Raw genomic sequence first — 17,117 nt, 5'->3', positions numbered from 1 at the left:
GGGTAGGTTGGGGTTGATTTTCGTGGACGTGGTGGAGGGTGAGATGTTATTGGCTTCGGCTCTGATGATTCGGTCTGGTATTACGAGTACTTCTAGGCAAGGGGTAAAACGGTCAACCGTTTTTCAAATTCCGTCACATGTACTCGAGTCCACGTCTCGTACACCATCTTAGAAAACTCGCGTAACGCTGCAAGCAAGTTGGTGCAATATCACAATAATACAAAGATATGCTACTAGTAGTGAAGTGGTCAGGAAGTGATGCAAGAGGTACATTGAAGATCAACATCAAATCCATGATTATCATGACACCATTCTTCGTTCCCGGTCCCTCGTCTTCACGCCTGGACCAAACCGCTCCTGGAAGCTTATCAGTTCCTTCATTAGCTCCTCCATCATCTTCATCGTCGAAGATGCTGATGCACTTCCAGAACTCCAGTCGCCAGGCGAGGGCCCATCGATAGGGATAACGGCGGTAGTGTCCAAAACCATAGGCGAACCCATGGTGTCGCCTCCACGGACTTCACTATCATCATGAAGTGACGGATTGGAATTTGAAGCCTGCGCTTCCACCGCCCTCAGCGCCTTCTCCAGCGCGTCCCTCCGACGCCCACGGTCAGTGGCCCCTGCTTGTTCTCTTCCCACCCACTCCACCAATGCACGCACGCGCTTGTTCATATCCCCCACGCTCATTCGTTTACTGGGCCATTTGACCTTGACTCCCCTCTCCATGGTACGGTCGACCGATTCTCTGTAGATTGAGCCAATGGCCGAACCGCGGACTTCCAGGGGACGGGGCGTGTCTGTTGGCAGCATGGGTTCTAGGTGGGCAAGGTAGTCTGGTAAGTTCCATGACGTAAACATTGGTTGTTGCGAGACAGCGTAAGCATGGGAATTGCGGTAGGCGCGAGAATTCTCTGAATTGGCAAGTGCGGCTCCACCGCCGGCGCGCCTAGTAGGGTCACCTGGCACACTCCCGGCGTGAGAAGATGGAGGTGGTCTTTTGGGCGTGGGGTTAGTTTTGTTCCGGAGGCTTGCCACAGGTCGCTTGCTGGGACCAGCAACTTGAATAGTAAGTCACGTGAGTTAAATCATTCTCACAGGAATGCTACCGACCCTTACCTTCTTCACCCTCAGCGGCAGCGACTGCATCCTGATTGACAACTACTATTTTGCGTGATCCACCACCTCTTCGATTGCGGCTCCCGGACTTCGCGCCGCCGCCTGCCTTTTTGGCTGGAGGAGCTGGTGTCTCCTCTGGCACGGTTGTAGCTACTTCTGGCTGATGATCAGAGGCACTCGAGGCTGATCGTGTGCGTTTCTTGGGGAGACTGTGTCATGACGTCAGACAAAAGCAAATGAGCTTAGCAGGAATACTGACACGTCGTCCTCTGCACGCTTCCGCTTTTTGCGACTGTTTGAATCCTGATCTTCGTGACTTTCAGCCTGATCGTTGACACTCCCACTTGTTTGAGCGGGAAGCGGTTCTGTCGCGGCTGCAAATTCCGCTGCCGTTGCTTCGATGATCTCTTTTAAGCTCTCGTCAAACGCCGCGTCGCGACTGTTCATCGTGTTCCTTCTTTTGGGAGGTTTCAAAAGGTGTGTTGGAGAGTGTGATCGTGAAAGACGCGAAGCGGTGTGGTGTGAGTTGGCAGATGATTGGCGAGGCTTTTTAGCTAATCTCCTGTGGAAATGAAACCAGTCAAAAGAAGATAGTGGACACGGGGTCATAAACAACGCACCTCAAAAGGTCTTGATGGCGCTCAGGCTTGCATTTTTCACAATGGTATTCGTCCTGGAGATCTTCTTCGTGCTCGTACCCCATGCACAGGCCATGCTGCCAGACATTGCAGGTTTCACACTGAACCATGAATTCTCCTGCGTCGGCGTCTTCCTCTGTGGAAAAGTGAGAGAATGTTCGATATATAGTGGAAAATGACATACCATTCTGGCCACATACACAACGCGTGATACCCTGTTCCTCTGGGTCATGGTCCTGAGGGTCTGCAGCACTCCCAGCATGAGAGTTACTGAGTTTATTGGAAGCTGATTCGATCAATTGGTCGGTGGATGTAATGTTTTTCTCTTTGCCGTTGGCCTTGCGCTTTGCGCGCCCGTTGGAGTTCCCATGGCTGGGGTTGATGCCATTGGTCTGAGCGTTCTTGGTAGGGACAGGCTCCTCAGGATCCTCTTGCTTCAAACGCTTTGTACGGTTGCTGCTGTTATTGGAAGGTGGGACAGGACGTGTGGTAGCCTCCTTTGTTCGGGGGAGCAACTCAGAAGCCGGGGAGTCTGGTGATTTGGATGTGCTAGCTGAGGCAGATGGTGCAGAACGTCTACCTGAACGTCGTGTTTCTCGTGGGGAGAGAGGTGGTCCCATTATTGAGGATTGGGCCATAAACTGGTAGTGAGCTGGGAGAGGGGAAGAAGTTGTTTGGCAAGCTTGTGGTGGATCTGAGTATAGTTTGACTTTACATTTATTTAGGGCTGGCAGCACACTTGTTATCTTCCGACTCTTCTTTGTACAATCGTTCAACGCTTTTCGTCTCTTCAATTCCTTCTTCATTCTTCTACTTCACTTTAACGCGTTTTCAGCTGCAGGTGCTAGAGATAATCTGGCCAAAGACAATCCATTGGAGTCCTCGTCAGGTACAGTGGTCGTTCAGTTGGGATTAGGTACTAAAACTACACTCGGTGGGCTTCTCATCTTTTCTCTTACCAAAGACTGGCTAATCCTCAAATTGAACGGATACGCAAGTCGAGTTGTTTGTGTCTCTGCAAGTCTTCCCCATATACCCCGTCATTGATATCCCGCGCACGTGACCTGTCGACGGTGTATCACGTGTCGTTTTTAAAAATCTTGTGTACTCAGAAAATGGCATGGCTCTTGCTGGCCCCTGGGACTCAGTTAAGTTGTACTGGCAATTAATGAGCGCCGTGGCCCATGAGATCTAGAGGATCTAAGACTTAAAACCAAGTGACACTACGTGGTGGTTTAACCAATTCCGGCAAACACCGCAAGATTATGAGTCATTTTCGCTATCAAGAATCAAAAGGGTTTTTGATTGTGCTTGTCTCCAAATTCTTATATCCATGACTCCGACTATTGCAACGCTAGAGTACTCGTCTAACGCGCCCGATCCTCTCATCTATCCACGTCTGTCTGCACATCACTTGCTATCTTCAAAAGAGCCCGATTACCTTCGTCTTATACTCACTGCTAAAGTTTATGAAATCTTGAAGGAAACACCCCTGGTCTACGCTCCAAACCTTAGTGCAAAGCTAGGCAATCAAATATGGCTCAAACGAGAGGATCTACAAGAGGTCTTCAGCTTTAAGATCCGAGGTGCCTACAACTTTATGGCGGGACTATCTGAAGAAGAACGGTGGAAGGGTGTTGTAACATGCAGCGCTGGTTAGTGTGCGTACTCTTGCGGCGTCGTTCGGGCCTTTAACCATGTTATGATTTCCCTCATCTAATATGCTGACTTGGCACTATTAGGCAATCACGCGCAAGGAGTAGCTCTTTCTGGCGAACGTCTTGGGATACCCTGTACCATTGTGATGCCCAAAGGCACTCCGTCCATCAAAGTTCGCAATGTCGAACGTCTCGGTGCAAAGGTCGTACTCCACGGTGTCGACTTTGACGAAGCCAAGGCAGAATGTGCAAGACTAGCTGCCACCCATGGACTGATCTTTGTCCCTCCGTATGACGACCCCCTCGTGATCGCTGGCCAGGGCACCGTTGGGATGGAAATATTAAAACAGATACCTGACTCCGAAAGTCTTGATGCCATCTTCGGTGCGATCGGCGGTGGCGGTCTTGTCTCTGGGATTTGTGAATATGTCAAACGCATAGGCAGCCCAAACACAAAAGTGCATGGCGTCGAGACCTTTGATGCCGATGCCATGGCACGGAGTTTGAAGAGAGGGGCGAGAGTGACTTTAGCCGAGGTCGGTCCTTTTGCCGACGGGACCGCAGTAAGAGTTGTTGGCGAGGAGCCATTCAGGATATGCCAGCGACTCTTGGATGACGTGGTTCTAGTCGACAATGACGAAATATGCGCCGCTATCAAAGATATATTCGAAGGTAAGGTCTCTTTCATTCTCCATAGATGATATACCCCGCTCATAAACCTAGAAACTAGATCTGTCACTGAGCCTTCCGGGGCCTTGAGTCTGGCAGGCTTAAAGCGACACGTCATAAACAACAATCTCATCGGCGCAAATCGAAAATTTGTTGCCGTTGTCAGTGGAGCCAATATGAACTTTGACAGGCTGCGTTTCGTCGCAGAGCGCGCGGAATTGGGTGAGGGACGCGAAGCACTTCTGAGCGTGGTGGTACCAGAGAAGCCTGGAAGGCGAGTCCTGCAATTTAAACCACCACGTTCCCTTACATCTGTTATTACATTGTTTGACTTCTTTTCTCATCACATTCCTATGCAGCTTCTTCGCTTTACACTCCATCATCCATCCGCGGTCAACAACGGAATTCGTTTACCGTTATAATGATCCGACAACCGCACATATATTCCTCTCGTTCAAGCTAGATACCTCGTCTCGCAAAAAAGAAGTGGAGAAAGTGCTTGAAGAAATCAAAAATCAGGGGATGACCGGATTCGATATCAGCGATGACGAAGTCGGCAAATCTCATGCACGGTACATGATAGCTTCATGCACAACGGTCCCAAACGAACGAGTGTTCCGGTTCGGTAGGCATCCCTCAGGTATTTCGACTTCGCATTGTGCTTACCAGAACTTCGCGCCAGAATTTCCTGAACGACCAGGCGCCCTGCGCAAGTTCCTTCAGGGTATCCATGCCGGCTCAGGCTGGAATATATCGTTGTTCCATTACCGCAATCATGGCGCTGGTTCGTACAATGCCTTCTTCGGCACATTTTGTTCGCTCATAGATCTGCCGCAGATCTTGGCAGAGTTCTAACGGCCATCCAAGTTCCTCGAGAAGACTACGGGGCGTTCGACGAGTTTTTGGGCCAGTTAGGATATCACTATGTGGAGGAGACTGATAACGAAGTTTACAAACGGTGCCTTAGAGGACGGCTTCCTCAGAATGGATCAGCGTAGGATCTATTTCAAAAAGGTGGCTTAAAGTAGCTCGCCTGCGCCTGACTATGTATGCGATAAGCAACCGCGGATGTTAGACTAACCATTTCGGCGTTGTCATTTATGGAGCATGTCTACACAGAAGCTTCATGTATTTAAGTAATTAGAGATTAGAAATACTGCGGCTTAGTAGAGACAATGGGCGCTGCGGGTTCAGGAAGGCTTAGCTATAAGTAATCTATAGGACGCCGATTCACGAACTGCGCGCCGCAAGCGTTAGTTTAATGTACAAGGTGCGTCGGCACAAGTGCCGCACTATGCTAACAGAGATGTAAGTTACAGAGAATGTCAGAGAGCACAAATGACTTGAGGCTGATTAATGATTGCCAGGTCGCTCAGGTCTGCTGGGAAGTCCCGTCTTCGTAGAAAGGGACAAGTCGCACGACTAACATGCACATGACTCCTTGACCAAGTCGATGTCAGTAGCATCCTGTAGCATGTCAGCGCACGGTTCCGCTATGATAATGCAAGGGTTCTAAGTAGAAAGAAAGCCCACTGGTATCCGACGATACATAAACAAGCAAGTAATAAGTACTGTAAGTGCATAAGAGGACAATAAATGTGATTTTTACAAAGAAAAGTACACCAGTGCTGGTATGTGTTTGAACGGGTTGTTTTTAATATATGAGCGGTCTGTGGGGCCCGTCAATGACGATGTGAGAGGGATTGATGTGTTCTACTTGTTTAAAAAGCATTTGGACAGTGAAGAAAAGCGAAGTGCTCCCGAGCAATGGAGGAAAATCTAGCGTCGAAACCCTGCCTCATCCGCGACTTTCATTATTCCATCCGTGATTTCAGAATAGATACGGTCACTGGTACGGAAAACGTGTTCGTTGCAATAGAGCTACCAGTGAATGAAGACTTGCTCTTGCGATACAAAAAGCGCCTAAGAGGAGATTAGGCAGTAATGTAAGCCTGCTTGGCGAGGGAAACTGTTGGTGCTGGTGCTGGTGATGAGGGGGAGTTGGGAAGTGTTGCATCTCCAGGATGGCTTTCACGGCCAGGGACGTTGTGAGACCGCGGTTTCCGATACTGATACCGGTGGACCCATATTTATAGATCCATCCGATTTCCCAGCCTCCATCTTCGCATTGCAAAGGCAACAGAAGGCGAAGATCAACATCGTTGCGCAATCCAAGGTAGGCACAAAGCCGGAGGCGCATGGAGAGTGCCAAAGCGTCACCCTCGGCCCCTATGCGCTCTTGAACACGTTCAATCAGCAATGGCTTTAAATAGGCTGCCAAGTAGACGTCGTTGCTGATCTCAAGCAGTCGGCCAAGGAAATAAAGGAAACACTCCGGGGTCGTGTAATATCGTGTGCCATCGACATAAGCTCTATGCAGGAGCACCTTGTGTATCCAGTGAAGGGTACGGTTGAGCTGGTGACCACGTCCATAAGAATAGAACAATGTGAGTGCATTGACGCAGACGACCGGATCAAACCGAGGTCGGCGGTGGTCAAAGTATGTCTGTGATCCAGGTCAGCCAAAGCATGGGAAAGGACTGCTGAATCCACGTACCTGGATAATTCCGTCATCATCGATGTAATCAAGCATTTCATCCATGATTGGGTGTGCGACGTCCTCAGGGCTGTTCATTACGGTCAACGCGAGGGAAGTGGTATCCAAGTCAAAGGGAAACTCTTCGGTAGTAAGCAGTGGCTTCCCTGATAAGAAATCAGCCCACTGAATGATAGTGGCCAGAATTGTTACATACCTTGAAAGAAATTCCAAGTTCGAGGTGTATCAGTTAAATCAACAAGACTCCTGATGTGCCATTCATTAAGTGGGGGGAAAGAAATGTAATCCTCTTACGGGTCATGAGTCGCCTCTAATATCAGGAGCTGAGCGAAGTTCTCCCGCAAAAGAATGCCGCTGTCAGTTACGGATTGGAGTTTCTTGGCATTCAACGTCAAGTACTGTCTCCCCCTTTCGACAGGATCTCCGAGTAGGTTATAAAGCGCGCGGATGACTTTACGGTGATCATCGAAAATAATACCGTGCATTCCTAGCGAACGCGCGGATAGGACATTCTCTATTTTGTCGTCCACAAAGATGGTGCGGGAGGGATCAGCCCCCGTGCTCGAAAGCACTGCCTTGTAGAAGCCAAGGTTTGGCTTCCGCTCACCCACCGCAGCAGAGGTGAAGATGTCGTCGAACAACGACCAGTCGACAGGCTTGGTACGGAGAACTTCATAGTCAGGCACAGAGATGTTTGACATGGCGAACACACGTAGCATTCCATTCGAGCGTGCTTTGAGGTGTCGAATGACCGAGATGAGGTCTTCATTGGACTGCAACGAGTCACGAGCATCTTCAAACGCACGACCAACCTCTGTGGGGTCTATAGAGAATTCGCTGCCGGCCCTAGCGTAACATTCGGCTTGAGAAATCTTCCCCCTCTCGTAGTCGATCCATGTGGGAGAGGTCAGAATTTTACGTAGAGCCTTTGGTGATATAGAGGTTTTGGTCTGCGGGGACCAAGAGAACAAAACGTCTCCGATGTCGAAGACGAGGGAGGTGTAATTCGAGGTAAATGACATCAGGGTCAGTCAAGCGTCGCAGGTGAGAATGTAAAACGGGGCAAAATTGAGAATATGTTCTTCCATAGATGGCTATTTGAATGCACTGGGGATAGTCCGGTAAGTTGCTCTGTGCATAACATTAGCAAACCTCCGCAGGTTCACAATCTAAAGGAAGGGTCTTACGTACTAATTTTTTGTCGAGGATCCTAACTGGGACCTTCGGGGGAGCGGCAGGGCTTTACGTGCAGCCCGATCGAGGATTGTGAGACTACTACATGATGGGCGTTCGAATTGTCGATTAATAGGGACTAGTGCAGTCACTAGCTTGCTGCGGGAGCAGACCACGACTCGAGACATTTAGATCTACTATCGCATATGGCAGGTCGATGTCAGAAAAAGAAAATATAATAAAAACACCCCCACCAACTTAACAGTTTATGGCTTCTGTTCCCCTTGTGAAAGGAGGGACTACGCTTCGCTGGTCGAAGGGATAGGAATATCCTGATCCAAAGACGATTAGAAATTGCCACAATATCCAGATTTAAAGGGGAAGGTGCCAAGGAGAAGGTGATCAACCAGCTTCTTGGAACTAACCATCAACCCCTTGGCGGATGCATTTCCCTTCCGCTTCTTGAATTATTCGGTTCTGTCTGAGGGCGCCAGAAATTGAACCATAAGATGAGCATACTCCCTCGATTTTCGTTGAAAAACATCCGCGAAATTGCTTGCAGCTGATGACGCTGGAATGGGAAACTTTGAGTGAACCTATGATAGTTAAGTATAGCTCACCGACCTTCGCGGACGCTCGCATGCTAAACCCAAGATGAGCGAATGGGAAGCACCTGAGATGAATATACGAGGACCATCTTTGCCTTGAGTAAGATAATGGTGTCATGCTTTGGACAATCTGGCCATGCACAAATTGGGCCATTGTCTTTGGTGATTGACCCTTTACACAACCAGTCTATTTCATTTCAGCGATGACCACTTGGTGCTGATTACGTACCTCCGTGATAGTGACCGGTAATCAACCTACGTGCCAGTGAACCCTGGTTCACCACGGACAAAGGTGGCGTACAATGGTGACAATGAGTCTCCGATGTTATTCTCCCCTAGGCAGACCCTAGAAGAAAGATTTTTCTTGCCCTTTTTACGGAGGTGCACTAAATTTCGTGCAAGGGATCACCCCGAAACCGTACTAGGCTACACTAGCCACCGAAAAGTGTTGGAGCGGGACGAATCGAGGATGACGAGCATCGCGATGACAATGAGTTTCGAAACACGAGGTTGTAGCCGTCGCTTTAAAGTTCGCAATATTCCTGCGCTCGTAGGACTTTGATTAACGTCCACAGGAAAGTCCTGCATAAAGTAAGTGTAGATAATGCAACGGATCCATGTAAGTATGTAAACCATGTTCCCATACAATGGGACATAAATAGAGAAGCTTGTTCCATGCACGACTAAGCGCACTGCAACGGTTGTAAAATGAACAGGAAGACCTGTGGTCTCTGCTGGTGATTGAGAGGTACATATTCGGCAAAATCTACTGTTTTCAAGAGATAGTGAAGAGGACGCGATACCGCAACATTATTTACGCCCGCGTAGAGGGTGAGTCGAACGTCAGAGTACTACTTCCACGAAGCAGTGGGGAATCCGCAAAATATGGTTATCGAAAAATGGGAGCGATAGTCGTATAATCAAGACACGTGTGCGAGGCACCTTCGGAGAAATAAAGTGGAGAAAAATGGAACAGTTAGGCATTCAAAATCACTAATGCAGAGGGCTCAATCTGATTGCTCCTTGGGATTGTACTATGCGTAGCAGTAGCTATCGCCGTTGCGTGTAGAAGTAAGTCCGACAGAGGTGACAGAATGCACAAATTGGCAGATCAGCCCTGCCAGTGGCAATAGCAATAGCGCGAAGATGCGATGTTGTATGTGCAATGTGTAAAACGCTACGCTACTGGATGCGGATTCGATTAGATGATGGTATATCTGTGGGGCTCCTCTATCCGGGAGTTAGTGCACTGACGGACGACTTACTGCTATCACTTACCAGTAACATGATCAACCGAGCCAACTCAGTGCTTCTGCTGTGCCCCTGGCTGCGCTTTGGAGTAGAAATTATCAACCACCACATATGCAGTAAACGCCACTAATGCAATCCCAAGCCCTGGAAACATGCTAGAAAACATGGCACGGTTCGAGAATACAGGGTGTTTCCGCCACGCTTCCCTCTTCGCCCAAGGGTCACGAAACAAAGGTGGGTTGGACATGACTAAATCACGGATGAATATCACGACGACTTCAGATGTCACTGAGCGCCATATGCGACTTACTTGGGCACCTGTTAGAATTCGTTTGTTTTCGGCTTGTTCAGCTGCGATTCCGAAAGCGTTGCTATAGTGCGTGAATGCGAATACCTATATTTGGTCATCAATGAAGGCACGGGTGGTCATGTGATCTTAAGGCTCAGGGCCGGTCTATCGGGACTTGAGAAAAATCAACAACTGCCACAGCGCGGGAGAGGCCTTCTTTCCTTCATTTCTACTGTTGTTCTTGCTTTCTTATTTCTCTGTATTCCTACATAGACACTCCTCTGCTATTCGTGCTAAGCTCTCGCTTCAAATAATGTCTAGCGATGCCTATATGTCTTCAGATGACGACCGACCACTTGGCTCACTCCAAAACGGTGGTAAGGCCAGCCAAGCTAGAGTCGGCGTAAATGGACACGTTAAAGAGGAAGCTAGTGATTCCTCTATGAGCGAGGAGGAGGACATGCCTTTGGTTCGTGTACCCCTGTCCATGTGCTGCATGCATCGTTGACTATCTTGCGCAGTCTCAAGTTACAGCTCCAAAATCCGAACCTGTAACTCCAGCAAAGTCCTTGCGGCGCAAGCGAGCTCCTGCACTCGACTCGTCCAGTGAGGATGATGATACCCCGCTTGCGTCCTCTCCTGTGAAGCAATCTGCTTCTATACCGATGCCGGGGACATCAAAAGCGTCCACGGTGAACGGACACAAAGCAGTCAAAGCTGAGAGCGATGACAAACGTAGTTCTACCTCTACTAAGAAGAAACGTGCTCCTACGAAGAAAGGCCCCCCACAGAAAAAATTGAAACGCGACCCTGACGCTTCCGAACCTCCCGTTTCTGAAGGCGAGGAGTCTACACCAGTCAAGAAAGAGAAGGCGTCGAAGAAACGAAAGTCCAAAACCAAGGATGAGACTGATGCAGATGTGGAGGATAGTGGAAAATCTAAGCCCGCGAAAAAGAGAGCCACTACGAAGAAGGTCAAGGATGAAGCGGACGGATCGGCGACTCCCCAGCCCAAAAAAAAGGGGAAAGTCAAAGATGAAGGGGAAGATGAGGAGGAAGTTTACAGGTGGTGGGAAGCCCAGCAGAATAGCGACGGTGAAGTAAAGTGGCAAACGCTAGAACACCATGGTGTTATCTTTCCCCCACCATACGAACCCTTGCCCTCGAATGTGAAAATGAGGTACAAGGGTATGTGGTCGTCTTATTCATCCCACAACGACACCTTGTTGATTGCGTTGTAGGTAAAGAAGTAGATCTGCCACCAGAGTCCGAAGAAGTGGCCGGGTTTTACGCCGCTATGTTGGAAACGGAGCACGCTCAGGATGCCACGTTCAACAAAAACTTCTTCGAGGACTGGTTGAAAGTGCTTCAGGACTATCCTCCTGTAAGTAAAATACTTCGGGTGCCTCTCCCTTGCTCAACCATGAAATAGCACAATAAGATCAAGATCGCGAAATTTGAGGATTGCGATTTTCGGCCCATGTTCGAGCACTTTGAAGTAGAGAAAGCTAAAAAGAAGGCTCTCAGTACCGCGGAGAAGAAAGAACTCAAGAAGCAGAAAGACACACTTGAAGAGAAATATGTCACCTGTCTGCTTGACGGTCGCAAGGAAAAGGTGGGCAACTTCAGGGTTGAACCTCCTGGCTTATTCAGGGGTCGGGGCGATCATCCGAAGAAAGGCGCGTTGAAAGTAAGCACTTTCGCTAGGATTTGGAAGAAAACTAGCTCACGCATGTTAGTTCCGAGTGCGCCCGGACGATATCACCATCAATATCGGTGAAGGCGTCCCTATCCCAGTACCCAATATGCCTGGAAACTGGAAAGGCGTAGTGCACGACCAAACTGTCACCTGGTTGGCCAACTGGGTTGAGAATGTCAACGGCAATTACAAATACGTATTCCTAGCCGCAGGCAGCTCACTTAAAGGACAAAGCGACATGCAAAAGTTCGAGAAAGCCCGTGAATTGAAGGTGCAATCAACCGCTGACTCCGTTGCTCCGTCGCCTGATATTCTCGTAGAACCACGTGGACCGGATTCGCAAAGACTATACGGCCGATCTGCGGAGCAAAGTCATGGCAGATAGGCAGCGTGCGACAGCAATGTACTTCATTGACAAGCTTGCTCTTCGAGCCGGGAATGAAAAGGGTGAAGATGAGGCCGACACCGTGGGCTGCTGCTCTCTGCGTTGCGAACATGTCACGTTAGAAGCGCCGGATTCCCTCATCTTTGATTTCCTGGGTAAGGACTCGATCCGATACTACAATCGAGTATCTGTGGATCCCCAGGTTTTCAAGAATATCAAGCTATTCAAGGACAACAAAGAGGATAGTGATAACCTCTTTGACCGAGTTAATGTGATGCAGCGATCTTTAAACGTTTAAAAAATATTCCGCTGACGGTTTCTCCTAGACATCGCTCCTGAATAAGCACCTGGCATCGTATATGAAAGGACTGACCGCAAAGGTTTTTCGTACTTACAATGCGTCCATCACGTTTCAACAGCAGTTGGACGAAGGAACGCCAGCGAATGCCACTATCCAGGAGAAGCTGAATGCATATAATCATGCAAATCGTATGGTGGCCATCCTTTGTAACCATCAGCGTAGCGCGCCGAAGACTCACGAACAATCGATGGGCAAGATGCGTGATAGGGTTCGTTTGTCCTTCATGATGCGATCTAACAACTGACAGCATGGATAGCTTCGTTCCTTGAAGTATGATCGTATGAAGCTTCGTCATGTCCTCTTCAACATGGACCCCAAATACAAGAAGCAGAAACAGTACGCCGATGACGAGTCCGATTTAGATGACGATTGGATAGAGGAGCATGAAGAGTCCCTTAAGACGAAGGAAATCGAGAAGGCGGAGAAGAAGTTTGCCAAGGATAACGAGAAGCTTGTTCAGGAAGGCAATAAACCTCAGCCCGACTCAATCTTGCAGGAGAAGATTGAAGCCGTTGAAGCCGAATACAAGAGGATCGCCAAGGAACGTGGCACAGAGAAAGCCAAACTTAAGAGGGAACGTGCTCCCGAGAAGATCGAGGAGGCTATTCAGAAGCTGGACGAGAAGATAAAGACCTTTAAGCTTCAGATGGACGATCGGGAGGCTGGCAAGGAGGTTGCTCTTGGTACAAGGTATGTCGTGGTTACCTGAGGGGTAACTCGTTCTCATCTTCCTCAGTAAAATCAATTATTTGGACCCTCGGTAAGTTACAGCTCTCTTTCATGAATCATTGACGCTAACTCATTCTGTCGTCTAGGATAACAGCTGCATGGTGCAGCGCTCACAACGTACCGATAGAAAAAATCTTCTCGAAAACACTCCTGACTAAATGTGAGCTCGCATGGAGGACATTTCGTGGCACTCCGTACTGACGCTCATTTCAGTTCCCTGGGCTATGGAAGTCGACGACGTTTGGAAATTCTAGTCCATGCTTCATCTGATAGCTGGACCTTGGCATACTTGAGCTTTACGAAGGGCTTTTAGACTGCTATCATTATTCCCTAGAGGATTAATCTAGGCTTAGGCAAACTAACCCTGCCCCCTCCTTATGGGAGGCTCATTATGCACATACCTAAGTAATAATACATCATGATAGATTTATGACATTGACACGTACGGAACCATTCAATGGTGTTTGGTTCAGCGTGACGCATTTCACGTGTTGCGCCATTTCAACTTTAATGCTTTGCATGCGAACTGCATGCATCAGACCTTTTAACTGCTACCTTGTTTGCTATCATGAGTAGGTCCTCTAGCACAACAACGAACCTGCCATTTGTTTCTAGGTCTGCCTTCGAGGCCCTCACCGTCGATGACGGGGAAGACACTGAGGACGAACAGCAAGAGGAAGAAATACTGCAGACACAGGTGACCAGGTTTGTCTTCACTGACGTTTGCGACCATAGCTTGCTCACTGGGCTATTTAGCACCGAGCATGCGAAGCCATCGAAATCTCAAATCAAGAAGGCTCAAAAACAAGCTCGTATTGAAAAGCGAAAACAACTCAAAGCCTCCTCAAAGGCAGGTACCGCGGATAGTTCACCTAGACATACGCCCTCTCTGGAAGAGTCTATTGCGCGTACGGCTGAAGCAGCGGCAGATGTTCCTCCTACGAAACATAATGCTCCCGAGGCAAGGCCCGCCGCAGAGCCACAACACGAGCCAACGCCCCAGCCGGAGGTAGAGGAACCATCGCATCCACAATTTCCTATTAACGGAGATGTGCACCATGCGGATGTCGCGGAAAGTATGCATCTTGGCTTCTGTCTGGGTGTTTAGCTAACGCAATATTCAGACAACTCTACACCACACCCCCTCCCCAGCAAGTCGCTGGACGATGAAAGACTGTCTGTCTCAAAACCTGACGTCGAGCAGGCACTCAAAAGCGAGCCCGACCCGCAAGAAGTCGAACGCACAAAGAAACGACAAAGCATCCTAACACGAACATTATGGACGTTCATCATGATCGGAGGTTTTATTGGTATGCATTCTTCTGTTCCAGGTCGTGTTGGTATCTAACCATTGTTTAGCTCTGCTACTCATGGGCCATGTTTACATGATAATGCTTGCCATGCTGTGTCAGACGCTCGTCTACCGCGAGGTTACTGCTCTATTTTCGCTCAAAAACACTGCCGCGGAATCAGGCGAGATAGAAAATAAAGGAAAGAAAGATCCATGGAGCAAAACTCTCAACTGGTACTTCTTTGCAGTCACCAACTATTTTCTGTACGGGGAGAGTATTATCTACTACTTCAAGGTATGAGAGAAATTTTGTTGTGAATTACCGTATGCTGAATTGGTGATCAGCATGTTATATTCTCGGATGGCCAACTGCTTCCTTTCGCTACCAATCACAGAATCATAAGCTTTACGCTATATACCATTGGCTTCGTTGGTTTTGTCATGTCTCTCAGACGTGGATTCCTCAAGCAGCAATTCGGCCTCTTCTGCTGGGTTCACATGAGCTTGCTACTGGTCGTTGTCTCTGGGTATGCATCTCGTCGATTCTGTCAAATTCCATTCTAAAGGTAATTTTGCAGTCACTTCATCGTGAACAATATCCTTGAAGGCATGATTTGGTTCTGGGTTCCTGCCTCATTGGTTATTTGCAATGATATCTTTGCATATGTGTGGGGCATTACCGTCGGGCGCACACCTTTGATCAAGCTCTCGCCGAAGAAGACTGTTGAAGGGTTTGTGGGTGCCTTCTGGAGCACCCTCCTGTTCAGTGTGCTCTGGGGCTCGTACTTCATGCGCTTCAACTACATGATCTGCCCTGTACATGATCTTGGAGTCGATGCCTGGAGTAATGTCCAGTGTACGCCCAACCCAGTGTTTGTCTGGAAGGTGTGGCAAATCTGGTCGCCTCTCAGGGTATTTCTTTCGCGGCTCGTGAGTGAAAACTAAGGTTGTTTTGTATAACTGCTCAGAGTTGCTATTAGCTGGGAAAATCAGTAACTGTGATTCCCTATGCACCATACCAACTACATCTCCTGGTTTTCGCAGTTTTTGCGTCCCTCGTGGCACCGTTTGGAGGTTTCTTCGCGTCTGGTTTTAAGCGCGCCTTCAACATCAAGGATTTTGGCCACAGCATCCCTGGTCATGGAGGAATGACCGATCGCATGGACTGCCAGTGAGTTCTAAATCTTCAATCTCTTCTATCGAGGCACTTACGCCATTCCTAGATTCCTCATGGGCGTCTTTACCTACGTTTATTACAGTAGCCTTATTCGAGAACACCACGTCAGCGTGGGTTCTATCTTGCAGATGATCGTTAGTGGGCTTACCGTTGATGAGCAGTTGGAGTTGATCAAGGACCTAAAGAAGTACATGCAAGGTCAAGGCATCGCGATAGCATGAACTGGCACGATTTTATGCTCCCATTTACAACTGGACAAGACTCGTTATGATTAGCACATTTTAATTCACTGAATCATATGTGGATAATGCTTTTGCAATGACATGCATTTAGATATCATGCGAATGATGACGACGGCCTGCCATAGAACATATTTCCAGCGAGACGGAATGGGTTTGGTAGATTACGAGACAGGAGCAGTGTAACCCTATGATATGGTGGTTTGGGCTTTTCATTGGCGTGCGGCATGTGACACAGGCATAATCATAGGTAATGCGATAGCATGAAATGGCAGTGACAAGAGAATGATGCTTATGACCGGGGTTTTTCCTGGGAAGAGAATGAGTCTAATGATGAGCATCATAATTCGGATTAAACTGACCTTCTTCTCTTTCCACAACGCGAGGAGACCGACCCCAGAAACCTTCACTACTTTGAAGCGCACACCAGGAATATCACCTTTGGCCTTGCCACTACGGCCAAAACCAGAGATAAGAACTTCATCGTTCTCATCGACAAAGTTCAAGCAACCGTCATTCTGTACCCATGCATTAGTATATTCACGACAAGCAACTATGAAAGCACGCACAGGTACGAAAGCCGTGACCTTTTTGCCGTTCTTGATAAGTTGTACACGGACACATTTACGGATGGCAGAGTTGGGCTGTTTGGCTTCGACACCAACTTTCTCTAGGACGATGCCCTTTGCGTGTGATGATCCTCCAGTAGGAGAGGTTTTGTAAACGTTACCGAGGGCGCGTTTCTTATACGCCTTATCCGCCTGTTGAGAACAGTATACAGTCTCAGGTGTGTGACGTCCCAGAGATTACAAGCACAAACCCATCGGTTTACACGGCGGTCATTGCGAAGCTTACGAGCGGCTTGAAGTCCACGAGGTTTGTTGGCTGATGAAAGAGTTCGTTAGTATATGATTGCTCTACTGGTGATCATAGTGAGAGGGACATACAGCCCATTCTTGAAGTCGACGAGGACGGCGAGGATAACTTTCCACTTGTGCTGGCGACCACCTCGGCATTGTCCCGAAACCTTAATTATAACTATTACAGTTTATCAGCCACAATCGCTCATAATCACGTGATGATAATGTTGGTGGGCCGGGCCCAAGCCGGGCCGGTCCGACTATGCAACTGGGTGTGTTGCCAGCTATTCACCTTCTTAGAGCTTCTTAGAGTCAAGGCTCTCTCTGGGAACAGTTAAATGATTAGGTCTCACTTTGTTGCACAGGAAATTTGGTCAACACACGTTTCCTTGGATAGTCTCGATGCTGCCGAGT

At 48.4% G+C, this 17,117-nt stretch overlaps 7 protein-coding genes across 7 annotated transcripts; 3 read left to right on the top strand and 4 right to left on the bottom strand.

Annotated features, from left to right (window-relative positions):
• Positions 1-149: 149 nt before the first annotated feature.
• Positions 150-2,505, bottom strand: EDB91DRAFT_1196226 (uncharacterized protein). Its single transcript, XM_041320590.1, has 5 exons — positions 1,942-2,505; positions 1,740-1,893; positions 1,379-1,681; positions 1,120-1,328; positions 150-1,061 (listed from the first exon to the last, which is right to left on the bottom strand). The coding sequence occupies exons 1-5, from the start codon at positions 2,393-2,395 to the stop codon at positions 301-303; spliced, it is 1,881 nt and encodes a 626-aa protein (XP_041182298.1). The 5' UTR covers positions 2,396-2,505; the 3' UTR covers positions 150-300.
• Positions 2,506-2,985: 480 nt separating this feature from the next.
• EDB91DRAFT_1106186 (tryptophan synthase beta subunit-like PLP-dependent enzyme) lies at positions 2,986-5,323 on the top strand. The gene is made up of 6 exons (XM_041317467.1): positions 2,986-3,412; positions 3,500-4,087; positions 4,139-4,358; positions 4,444-4,709; positions 4,767-4,868; positions 4,922-5,323. The coding sequence occupies exons 1-6, from the start codon at positions 3,091-3,093 to the stop codon at positions 5,080-5,082; spliced, it is 1,659 nt and encodes a 552-aa protein (XP_041182297.1). The 5' UTR covers positions 2,986-3,090; the 3' UTR covers positions 5,083-5,323.
• A 111-nt stretch (positions 5,324-5,434) lies between these two features.
• EDB91DRAFT_614011 (Haloacid dehalogenase-like hydrolase-domain-containing protein) lies at positions 5,435-7,905 on the bottom strand. Its single transcript, XM_041327887.1, has 5 exons — positions 7,833-7,905; positions 6,936-7,772; positions 6,838-6,887; positions 6,642-6,787; positions 5,435-6,590 (listed from the first exon to the last, which is right to left on the bottom strand). The coding sequence occupies exons 2-5, from the start codon at positions 7,661-7,663 to the stop codon at positions 5,931-5,933; spliced, it is 1,584 nt and encodes a 527-aa protein (XP_041182296.1). The 5' UTR covers positions 7,664-7,772; positions 7,833-7,905; the 3' UTR covers positions 5,435-5,930.
• A 1,820-nt stretch (positions 7,906-9,725) lies between these two features.
• On the bottom strand, positions 9,726-9,920 carry EDB91DRAFT_1045499 (NADH dehydrogenase 1 beta subcomplex subunit 3; the record flags this gene model as incomplete). Its single annotated transcript, XM_041313193.1, has 1 exon — positions 9,726-9,920. The coding sequence occupies one exon, from the start codon at positions 9,918-9,920 to the stop codon at positions 9,726-9,728; it is 195 nt and encodes a 64-aa protein (XP_041182295.1).
• A 240-nt stretch (positions 9,921-10,160) lies between these two features.
• On the top strand, positions 10,161-13,651 carry EDB91DRAFT_1106170 (DNA topoisomerase I). Its single transcript, XM_041317466.1, has 11 exons — positions 10,161-10,431; positions 10,484-11,150; positions 11,204-11,346; positions 11,395-11,652; positions 11,702-11,932; positions 11,982-12,317; positions 12,373-12,615; positions 12,664-13,097; positions 13,144-13,167; positions 13,223-13,296; positions 13,350-13,651. The coding sequence occupies exons 1-11, from the start codon at positions 10,276-10,278 to the stop codon at positions 13,388-13,390; spliced, it is 2,607 nt and encodes an 868-aa protein (XP_041182294.1). The 5' UTR covers positions 10,161-10,275; the 3' UTR covers positions 13,391-13,651.
• Positions 13,652-13,704: 53 nt separating this feature from the next.
• EDB91DRAFT_1234898 (phosphatidate cytidylyltransferase) lies at positions 13,705-15,825 on the top strand (the record flags this gene model as incomplete). The annotated part of the gene is made up of 8 exons (XM_041321261.1): positions 13,705-13,841; positions 13,893-14,212; positions 14,261-14,446; positions 14,496-14,722; positions 14,773-14,954; positions 15,006-15,357; positions 15,408-15,598; positions 15,651-15,825. The coding sequence occupies 8 exons, from the start codon at positions 13,705-13,707 to the stop codon at positions 15,823-15,825; spliced, it is 1,770 nt and encodes a 589-aa protein (XP_041182293.1).
• Positions 15,826-16,135: 310 nt separating this feature from the next.
• Positions 16,136-16,797, bottom strand: EDB91DRAFT_1243830 (ribosomal protein S12/S23; the record flags this gene model as incomplete). The annotated part of the gene is made up of 5 exons (XM_041322345.1): positions 16,136-16,153; positions 16,206-16,361; positions 16,413-16,604; positions 16,664-16,728; positions 16,791-16,797. 5 exons carry the CDS (start codon positions 16,795-16,797, stop codon positions 16,136-16,138), a joined length of 438 nt encoding a protein of 145 aa, XP_041182292.1.
• Between the last annotated feature and the right edge of the window lie 320 nt (positions 16,798-17,117).

This window comes from Suillus paluster, assembly GCF_016628075.1.
Source record: "Suillus paluster strain FC165 chromosome Unknown EDB91scaffold_5, whole genome shotgun sequence".
NCBI classification, from domain to species: domain Eukaryota; kingdom Fungi; phylum Basidiomycota; class Agaricomycetes; order Boletales; family Suillaceae; genus Suillus; species Suillus paluster.
Note: the sequence above shows the minus strand (reverse complement) of the source record. Positions and strands in the feature narration are given on the sequence as shown.